The sequence below is a fragment of the Protobothrops mucrosquamatus genome, unplaced genomic scaffold, assembly GCF_001527695.2.
Source record: "Protobothrops mucrosquamatus isolate PMUCROS unplaced genomic scaffold, P.Mucros_1.0 scaffold6336, whole genome shotgun sequence".
Lineage (NCBI taxonomy): Eukaryota > Metazoa > Chordata > Lepidosauria > Squamata > Viperidae > Protobothrops > Protobothrops mucrosquamatus.
In genome coordinates, this window is record NW_015392163.1 from 41,066 (window position 1) to 52,352 (window position 11,287).

The 11,287-nt window shown below is 43.1% G+C and overlaps 1 protein-coding gene across 1 annotated transcript; it reads left to right on the forward strand.

Annotated features, from left to right (window-relative positions):
- Positions 1-1,419: 1,419 nt before the first annotated feature.
- On the forward strand, positions 1,420-9,002 carry LOC107300190 (NEDD8-conjugating enzyme Ubc12-like). The gene is made up of 3 exons (XM_015829530.1): positions 1,420-1,654; positions 4,733-4,827; positions 8,880-9,002. Exons 1-3 carry the CDS (start codon positions 1,546-1,548, stop codon positions 9,000-9,002), a joined length of 327 nt encoding a protein of 108 aa, XP_015685016.1. The 5' UTR covers positions 1,420-1,545.
- Positions 9,003-11,287: the final 2,285 nt, after the last annotated feature.

Consider the following 11,287-nt stretch of genomic DNA (forward strand, 5'->3'; position numbering starts at 1 on the left):
TCAAAAGGAGATTTGTACTGTAGTTTTCTTGGCAAGTGTACAAAATTAGTTTCCCATTGCCTTCTGGGATATTTTTGCCACTTCAGAGTCCAACCTACAATCCTGGGATGATCCCACAGTAGTGATTTTTCAAGGAAGGTATGGTACTAATCAATTATACTTGATTGGCGCCAAGAGCAGTTAAGGTTGGCTATATACTGCCATGTAGCTGGGGCACCGAATGAACACAAACGAAAGAAACACCTCAGAACTGCAACTTTCTGCAAAAGAAAGCAGGGCATTGCATGTGGTTGTTTCCAAAAGTTCATTCCCTGTTCGAGCTGAGCAATATGCAACCGCAAAAAGTATGTATATAAAGTACAGTAGTTCCGAAATGCTTACACTAATAGTGGAAGGCTCATTATTGCTGTTGAAGACATGTAGAAATTGCAAGAAAGCAGCAGAAAAAGCCTTGAAAATAAAGCTATTTAAATATATTTGAACTAGTGGACGCTCATGGACGTCCGCATAACTTAAGTACCCGCCATAACATTGTTTTGTTTAATTGGGGAAGCTGATTTGCAGAAAAGCGAAACCTGTACACGGATTTCTGTGGAAACTATTTCCGCTGCGTCTGCCAGATCCAAATGTTTATCTGGTTGAAACAGAAACATTTTCTGGTAACTGCGGCGTGAGCACATTGAATGTAAAGAGACAAAGCAAGAGGTTTCCCCGCAAGCCCTTATTTCAGTTATGCACGTGGACGCCTTTGTTATGCGGGGGCAAACGCCCAGTGCGAAAGGGGGCTCAGAGAAGTATCTTTACTCCTCTTCCAGAATTCATAGGACATTTACTGAGACGAGATTTTAAACAACTACACTGAAATGAAACTTCGATATTTTTTTTTCTCCACATTGCTTGCCCTGCATATTGCCATATTCAATTGGGAAGCTGACATCTTGGAAAAGTGCTATGACGCCTGTAACTCTTGGGAGTCCCAGAATTCTAACTTGAGAGCCGGAAATTCCTGCCACAGATCCGTCAGCCGGAACCGAAAACAAAGCCGAATCGGAAAGCCCCTAGAGCTCCTTTGACTCGTCAAGGAGGACCGAGCCCTGCACTGGAAAGGCCGAGAGCTTCTGTAAGCGTCGCTTGTCTCCACCGAAAGCAGCCAAGTCCTTTCGGAGAGTTGGCAAGTAGGCGGAGCTTGTATGGCGGAAGTTGTCGACGTTCTTCCGGGAAGGGCCGAAGGAGGCTGTGCGTTGCATTCAGACTTACACACGGAGTAAGCAATAGGAGAAGCGGCGGCGCCGCTCTGAGGTGGAACTCCCCCGGTTGCTTGGTCCTTTCCCTTGCTCGGCCTCCTCGCCGTCATCGTCCCGTCTCTCTCGGCCGGCCAAGCGAGGCCAGGCCGCGGGAGTCGCTGCCCCCCCCTTCGCTCCCTCTCTTTTCTCAAGAGCCGGGCAGTATTGTGTTGGGCCTGGCTGCGGTAACCACTGGGAGAGGTCGAGGTCGGGGCCGGAAGGGCCAAAGAACAGTTAGCCAAGCCACCAGGAGCCAGCCAATATGATCAAGCTATTCTCGCTGAAACAGCAGAAGAAGGAGGAGGAATCGGCTGGCGGCACCAAAGGCTCCAGCAAGAAAGCGTCTGCCGCGCAGCTCCGCATCCAGAAAGGTTAGAGGGAAGGTCGAGAGACAGATGGGTAGCTGCATTTATTTCTAGGAAGAAAGAAAAGCCAGGCCGGTGAGGGCAGTGGTGCTCCTGTTTTTTCTTCCGTGCCGCAAGGATCAGCTAGTATTATTGTAGGTACCTCCTGTCGACGACAGCATTAAGACTTTGCCCACCGAGGGCTTGCTGTCTCAGTTGCCCCCGTTGATGAACATCACGGGTTTTTTTTTTCATTTTTGTATGGTGGTGCCTTAGTGCTTCGATTTTTCTCAATATATTTAGTGATGATCATAGCAGCCAAGCTTTGGTAAGTGTGACTGGAAAAGCCCTTCCTGCTAGTGGCTGCTTGATGAGTTCATGGCAAATCATTGAACTAGGCAGGTCCTAATTTCTTTTACTTCCAGAACTCTTGGATATTAGGAGTCTGGCTTTTCAAACTCGCAAAGCTATGGTAGTCTGATTTTCTTCATAGGATGAAGTTATAAACACTATAATAGGCTAGTAACTTGCGGATACATGAAAACCTCAAACTGTATATTGCTAAGTTTTGGCTATTGTACAACTCCATTTTTTATGCTTTATTATAAACAATTGTAGTTAGACTAGGCCAGGGGTGTCAAACTCGCAACGTCACGTGATGTATTGCGACTTTTTTGCCATTGCTGGCAATGGGGTGGGCACGGTTTTGCTATGATGCATCTGGCCCGTGGGCCGGCAGTTTGACACCCCTGGACTAGGCTATGAAGTGTTTTCTATTAATCTTGGACACATGGAATCTTTTGTAATTTCAAATATCCTGTTTAAAATAACTCCTCATTCAGAATAATCCATGCCTATAACTTACATTTTCATTATATTACAGTAACTTGATTGTCCCTTAATATTTGTCAGTTCTTGTGCACCTGCACATATTTTGTTTCATTTTTGTAGGATATACAGTGAACCAAAATTTCCAACAAGCTATCCTGGAGCCATTTTAGGAAGATTAGAACGTCATGAGATTGGATCAAATTTGCCAGTTTATTTTCCTGTCTTGTAGTCAAGAAACTGTTGACTTAGGTTTTTTTCCCCTTTTCATACCCACTCAGGTATGAACTAAATCATATTCCTGATGAATATACAGTAGAGGTGACAAATAGATTTAAGGAATTAGATCTGATAGACAGAGTGCCTGAAGAACTATGGACGGAGGTTCGCAACATTGTACAAGAGGTAGCAACTAAAACCATCCCAAAGAAAAAGAAATGCAAGAAAGCAAAATGGCTGTCTGAGGAAGCTTNCGTTTCATGCAAAGATGGGCATGATAAAGGACCAAAATGGCAGGGACCTAACAGAGGCAGAAGAGATTAAGAAGAGGTGGCAAAATTACACAGAAGAACTATACAAGAACGAGCTTAGCGTCCCTGATAACCACGATGGGGTGGTCACTGACCTCGAGCCAGACATCCTAGAATGTGAAGTGAAATGGGCCTTAGGAAAGCTGAGCAACAACAAAGCTAGTGGAGGTGACAGTATTCTAGCTGAGCTATTCAAAATCTTAAAAGACGATGCAGTAAAAGTGCTACACTCAATTTGCCAGCAAATTTGGAAAACTCAACAGTGGCCACAGAATTGGAAAAGGTCAGTTTACATTCCAATTCCAAAGAAAGGCAATGCCAAAGAATGTTCAAGCTATCGCACCATTGCACTCATTTCACATGCTAGTAAAGTTATGCTTAAAATCCTACAAGCTAGACTCCAGCAGTATGTGGATCGAGAACTACCAGAAGTACAGGCAGGATTTCGAAGAGGCAGAGGAACTAGAGATCAAATTGCCAACATACGCTGGAACATGGAGAAAGCTAGGGAGTTCCAGAAAAACATCTACTTCTGCTTCATTGACTATGCTAAAGCCTTTGATTGTGTGGATCACAACAAATTGTGGCAAGTTCTTAAAGAGATGGGAGTACCAGGCCATCTTATTTGTCTCTTGAGAAACCTATATGCGGGTCAAGAAGCAACAGTGAGAACTGGACACGGAACCACTGATTGGTTCAAAATTGGGAAAGGAGTCCAGCAAGGCTGTATACTGTCGCCCTGCCTATTTAACTTATATGCAGAGCACATCATGAGAAAGGCAGGGCTAGATGAATCAAAAGTTGGAATTAAGATTGCCGGGAGAAATATCAACAACCTAAGATATGCAGACGATACCACTCTAATGGCAGAAAGTGAAGAGGAACTAAAGAGCCTCTTGATGCGGGTGAAGAAGGAGAGTGCAAAAGTTGGCTTGAAACTCAACATTAAGAAAACCAAGATCATGGCATCTGGCCCTCTCAATTCCTGGCAAATAGATGGCGAAGAAATGGAGGTAGTGAGAGATTTTATTTTCCTGGGCTCCAAGATCACCGCAGATGGGGACTGCAGCCAAGAAATTAAAAGACGCTTGCTCCTGGGGAGGAAAGCTATGGCAAATCTAGACAGCATACTAAAAAGCAGAGACATCACCCTGCCAACAAAAGTACGTATAGTCAAGGCCATGGTTTTCCCAGTTGCAATGTATGGATGTGAAAATTGGACCATAAAAAAGGCTGAGCGACAAAGAATTGAGGCCTTTGAACTATGGTGCTGGAGAAGACTCCTGCGAGTCCCTTGGACTGCAAGGCATTCAAACCGGTCAGTCCTAGAAGAGATCAACCCCGACTGCTCTTTAGAAGGCCAGATCCTGAAGTTGAAACTCAAATACTTTGGCCACCTAATGAGAAAGAAGGACTCATTGGAGAAGGGCCTAATGCTGGGAAAGATTGAGGGCAACAGAAGAAGGGGACGACAGAGAATGAGGTGGCTGGATGGAGTCACTGAAGCAGTAGGCGTGAGCTTAAATGGACTCCAGAAGATGGTAGAGGACAGGAAGGCCTGGAGGAACGTTGTCCATGGGGTCACAATGGGTCGGACACGACTTCGCAATTAACAAAACTTTTCAAAGAAATGTATCAGTGTTGAGCTAATGATCAAAATAAAGAGCAATTATATATTTTGGTTTAGAAATAGAGGCTTGTAACCAGCTACCTTCTCTAAACTGACAATTTCTTCTTTTCCTGCCAGATATAAACGAACTTAATTTGCCAAAAACATGTGAAATAGACTTTTCAGACCAGGACAATCTTCTCAACTTCAAGCTAGTTATCTGCCCTGATGAGGTGAGTGATGTGGGCATAGGAAGGAACTGTTTAACTGTTTAACATGGTATTGCATACTCTGAGCCCCATAATCAGTGCGTTAGTAGGCTGTGCCCAGTGCTGGCTGAGTTTCTCCCACCTCCACTTTTGTGTTTTTCTCTGTATAAGGGATGAGTGATAGAACTTGGTTTGGGGAATAATACTTATTGAAAATAGCTTTAATCATGGTTCTTGTAGTTGAAATTGTAGAGAGTACAGGTAGTCCTCAAGTTACGACCACAATTGAGCCCAAAATTTATTTTGCTAAGTGAAACATTTGTTAAGTGAATGTGCCCCATTTTACGACTTTTCTTGCAACAGTTATTAAAGTGAATCATTGCATTTGTTAAGTTAGTAACATGGTTGTTAAGTGAATCTGGATTCCCCATTGACTTTGATTGTCAGAAGATCGCAAGAGGGGGTCATGTGACCCCAGGACACTGCAACCGTCATAAATACGAACCACTTGCCAAGCATCTGAATTTTGGTCATGTGACCAGGGGGATGTTGCAACGGTCATAAGTGTAAAAACTGGTCATAAGTCACTTTTTTCAGTGCCATAACTTTGGTCACTAAATGAACTGTTATAAATCGAGGTCTACCTGTAGTACATTGAAGGGATCAGTGTCCTGGGATATTCCCTCGATGTTGTTCATTGCATCCTGCCATATTTATTTACTTCTTATATGTATCCTTCTTAGCTTGTCACTGCACCATAAATACTAAACCTGTCTGCTCAGCTTTTCTTATATTTTGTTTTTAGGATAATTATAGTAAAAGATTTCCCCAAATCATCTATTTGCTGTGTTTGAATTTTGAATTTACTTGCTTAGAAGTCAGTGTGGCTTTTTTTTATCTAAATGGGTATGGCTACACCACATGAATGTGTCACCTGTTCAGAAGCATGGTCTTAAGTAGCATGTTATCCATAGCTGGTTACTTTGGAGAAATTTCATGAGTGGGGTGATTCACCAGGCCAATGTCTCCTGTGATATTAACATATCAGTATACAGTATGTCTGATATTTTTACTTTTGTGCTTTAAGTCCATCATTATTGCTTAAAATTCACATTTTGAATGCAATGTGGTCCATTTTTTACATAAGTTAGCTCTGAAGGTAGGCAAAAATGTCTTTGCAAACTAACTTATTCTAAAATGGGGAGATGGTTGGCATTAGAAGAGGGTAAGGAGAACTTCAAGGTATTCTATTTTTAATCAATTTGTGAATTGGTATCTTAATTCTACCTTGTCATGGTTCAAAGGTGTGAGATGTTAGGGGAAAAAGAAGAGTGTCAATCAGCATAGGTCTCTTTGGACCATTAAATAGAGATGCAAAACCTAATTTACCAGGTTATATGTATCTTCTGAAAGTCTTAGCTGTAGACCTTGAGATCTCCAAAAATGGTTACCATGTTGTAATTTTAAATGTGGCAGAAATGGACACCATTAAATACAACACTGGAAAGTGATTATTATCAACTAAATTTAATTCATATGTAATTTAAATTTAGTAGTTTTTCTGGCTGCATTCACTATGTTTGGGGGAGCAGCTTTCATCTTACCACTTGAGAGTTAAGTGAGTTTTTGATCCATTAAAATTATAAAGCACTGAATCTGACATCTAATTTAGTTCCTATATTATCTAGGAACTTATAGTAGGTTAATCAAGCTCAGCAGACTGTTTGCAGTTTCCGCTTGGTGACATGAATCATAAACCTGTTGGCATATGTTCATTATAAAGTGGCTTTTGCTATTTTGTTTATTCAAGGCAAGAGCCAAAAAGGTCTGCAAATTGTGATTCATGTTATTTGAATATTATAGGAGGAAAGTTGCCTTGCAGTGGCTTGTGTACATTCAGATTGACCTGATGAGTCACCAGTTCATTGTTTTCCTTTTAGTGATCATGCTGCATGTGTAAAATTTAGAAACTTGAAATATTTATCACGTTTGTAAAGCTGCCTGACTCAATGATGACTCTGGGAAGAGTACAGTATTAAAAACAAATTAACAATAGAACAAAACTAGTAAATATCCTGAGAAAATAAAACCAGCACCTTCTCAATCATAACGCATACCCATAAGGGACCTGCCACTCAACCTAACCCAAGGCCTTGGGGCAGAGTCTAGCTTTAGGGCTAGCAATAGCAATAGGAATAGCACTTAGACTTATATACCACTCCATAGTGCTTTACAGCACCCTCTCAGTGGTTTACAGTGTCAGCATATTGCCCCCAACAATCTGGGCCCTCATTTTACTGACCTTGGAAGGATGGAAGGCTGAGTCAACCTCAAGCCCCGTCAGGATCAAACGCCAGACTGTGGGCAGAGTTAGCCTGCAATACTGCATTCTAACCATTGTGTGGGTCTAGGACAACTCAGCACAGCCAGCTCACCGCCGCCAAGTCACCACAGGACAACTCACAGTGGGCAGCTGGACAGAAAGTGTGTCAGGCAGAGAGCGGGTGGGCAGAGCGCAGAATGGTGGCAGCTTCTGGGAGCTTTCCATTTTCACACCCACTGCCGCCAAGCTGTGGGCTGAAGAGGCCAGGGACGGCGGTGGTGGCAGTGGGCAGGGAGGTGGCAATGGCTGGGGACATCCCATTTTCACACACTGCCACCACTGCTATCCCCGGCCTTTTCGGCCCAGAGCTTACTGCGGCAGCAAGGTTGTGTGAAATTGGAGCTACCCGCCCTGCCTGCCGCCATCATGCCTAGCCTCTTGGGCTTGGGGCATGGCAGCAGTGGTGGTGGGGGTGTGAAAATGGGAAGCCCCCACCGCCCACCCCGTCCATCGCCGCTGCCACCTGCTCTGCCACCACTGCCGTCCCCGCCCTCTTCAGCCTGGAGCTTGGTGGCAGTGAGGGGTGTGAAAATGGGAAGCCCCTGTCCGCTGCCACCGCCCGGCACTCTGCCCACCCACTCGCCTACCCAGCTCTCCCTCCGGCCGTCTGCGGCATGTTGTCCCTGGAGCGAGTTGGCTGTATTGAGTTCTATGGCGACTTGGCAGCAGTGAGTCGGCAGAGGCAACTCGGCAATGGCGAGCTGCCTGCACCAAATTGTCCCATTCCGCCACTGTGCCCCAGGCATCTTCCATTGCGCAACCAGGGCTCTGGGCTCATTTGAATGAGGCCAGGATAAGAGGAATATGAATCTCTGGGATGATGCTGTGCCAGAGGGTAGGTGCTACAACACAGAAGGTGGCCTTCCGGGTTCCCATCAGATGACATTGTTTAATCAATGGGACCTAAAGCATGCCAACTTTTTCAGCTCAAACAGAACTGAAGATACTACAGGGTTATTCCTCAGATAGGTAGGCCCTATATACCTGAATAACATCTGGAAGCCCACTGGTGTCCAGTGCAGCTCACAGAGCTGAGGTGTTACATGGGCACCCCGTGGCATGTCCAAAATGGAGTAGTCTTCAAGAGCAAAGTCATGTTGAGCACATTTTGTACATCCACATGAAATATTCAAACATGAATAATTGTCTGGAGGACTTCTCAGTCCAAAAGGTACAGAAGATGGATCTGTGTGACAGCTTTCCTTGGGAGGAAACCCTCCCAAATTGCTCTCCAGTCCAGAATGTTGAAGTGCAATCCCATTCAAGACTCACAATGAAAACTTTCTAGCTTTTCCTGATCCAAATACCCAGGGTTTTTTGTTTGTCAGAACATTAGCAAATAAAGACTCTCTCCTCTTCTGAGCATGATGTCCTGTCTGTCTGCTACCATTTTTACATCTGCTTGCACAGATACACCCAGCAGCTAAGAATTCCCCATTTTATGTATCTTTTAAGCCTATTCTAGGTTGGGTAGCTGACTGTATTTCCAAAATTTGGGAATGTGAAGTAGATGTGTGTGGAAGTGACAAATGTGGGGAAGTTGATGGTTTGTGTTGATGGATTGGAAAGTGAATTACTTTGTTGTAACTTTAATGCTGCCCACCTCCCATTTTCCCACAACTGATATTTCTGAGAGTTGTTTCCTTCTGTTTGGAGCAATACTTGCTTAAACTGTACAATGCTTGCCTTACAGGGATTCTATAAAGGCGGGAAGTTTGTGTTCAGTTTTAAGGTAAGCAATCTGTCTCTGTTCTCTAAGACATCTAATGGGGCAATACTATATATCTGGTGTTTCTTGGTGCACACAGTAACTTGATATGGATAATACCATTCAGTGTATTTCAGCCTTCCCTGTGTAATTTGGGTAGCAACATATGGACGAATGGTGTCAACATAAGAGTCAATATAAGAACAATTCAGGGCAAAGGTTGGGAATTGTAGGTTGCAAAAATCAAATGTGTTTGGGTGCTTCACTGTTTTCTACCTAGAGCTGAGTTGGGTTTTACTCCTGAACTAGGAAGAGTCTCTTTAAGTTTTTGGGACTCCAAGCAGTAGATTGATTACTCACTGAGCAAATTTTGCAGAGTCCCAAGTATGCTTGGAAGTATGATTAAAGATGGGGAGGAGGAGTCAACAATGTTTGTCCTAGATATTTTGCCTATTAGAGGGTGTTAATGAAATAAATGTTGAAAAGAGTAATAATAAGGAATAGTACTGAACTATTATGGAAGAAAGCAACTGTTAATGGTTACTGTCTGAGGCTCATTGGAACAGCTATGTATGGATTTTCAGAAATTTGAAATGAACTGTGTTTTAAAATTAATTGTAAGTTAACTAGATATCAAAGAAATGGACATTCTGTGTTTGAAATAAATATTATATAGCTATATGTAACACTTAAGTCTTGTGGATTATTTGATAGTGGTTTGCTACAATTAAAATATTGCGCTTCAAGTGACATGTCCCCAAAATGGCCTGAGGTGCAGATGCATCTTGGTGACAACCACCTGTATGATTTCACAACTTTCTGTACAAATTATGAGATTAGAAATCAGATTGTATTATTATAATGTTTTTCTTAAAAAATACCTGAAGAAATTGCTTCCTTGATATATTGCATGGCTGAAATATAGGCTGGCTGGCTTGCTAGTTATCCCATAGCCTTCTAATGATTTGGTTGCATACAGGTTAGTCTATCCTCAGTATATAGTTGCAAGAAAAAGTATGTGAACCCCTTGGGATAACGCGGAGTTTTGCATGAATTGGTCATAAAATGTGCTCTGAATGTCATCTAAGTCACAACAATAGAAAAACACAGTCTGCTGAAAATAATAATACACAAACATTACATGTTGCCATGGTTTAATTGAACATAACATGTAAACATTCACAGTGCAGGGAGGAAAAAGTATGTGAGCCCCTAGCCTAATGACATCTCCAAGAGCTAATTGGAGCCAGGAGTGAGCCAACCTTGACTCCAATCAGTGTGATNAATCAGTGTGATGATATTGGATGTGTTGCTGACAGCTGTCCTGCCCTTTAAAAACACACACCTGTTATGGGTTTACTGGTTTCAAGAAGCACTGTCTGATGTGAACCATGCCTCGCAGAAAAGAGCTCTCAGAAGACCTACGATCAAGAATTGTTGACTTGCATGAAGCTGGAAAGGGTTACAAAAGTATCTCCAAAAGCCTTGATGTTCATGTGTCCACGGTAAGACAGACTGTCTACAAATGGAGAAAGTTTAACACTGTTGCTACTCTCCCTAGGCGTGGTCGTCCTGTAAAAATGACTGCAAGAGCACAGCGCAGAATGCTTCTTGAGGTAAAGAAGAATCCTAGAGTGTCAGCTAAAGACCTACAGAAATCTTTGGCACATGCTAACATTTTTGTTGACACATCTACAATAAGGAAAACATTAAACAAGAATGGAGTACATGGGAGGACACCACGGAGGAAGCCATTGCTGTCCCAAAAAAATATTGCGGCACGTTTGAAGTTTGCAAAAGAGCATCTGGATGTTCCACAGCACTACTGGCAAAATATACTGTGGACAGATGAAACCAAAATTGAGTTGTTTGGGAAAAACACACAACACTATGTGTGGAGAAAAAAAGGCACAACACACCAACATCAAAACCTCATCCCCACTGTAAAACATGGCGGAGGGAACATCATGGTTTGGGGCTGCTTTGCTGCCTCAGGGCCTGGATGGATTGTTGTCATTGATGGGAAAATGAATTCCAGAGTTTATCAAGACATTTTGCAGGAAAACGTACGACCATCTGTCCGCCAACTGAAGCTCCGCAGAGGATGGGTGATGCAACAGGACAATGACCCAAAGCATACAAGTAATTCAACAAAACAATGGCTTCAACAGCACAGAATACGCCTTCTGGAGTCGCCTAGTCAGAGTCCTGACCTCAACCCGATTGAAATGTTGTGGCATGACCTTAAGAGAGCGATTCACACCAGACATCCCAAGAATATTGCTACACTGAAACAGTTTTGTGAAGAGGAGTGGTCCAAAATTACTCCAGATCGTTGTGCAGGTCTGATCTGCAACTACAGGAAACGTTTGGTTGAGGTTATTGCTGCCAAA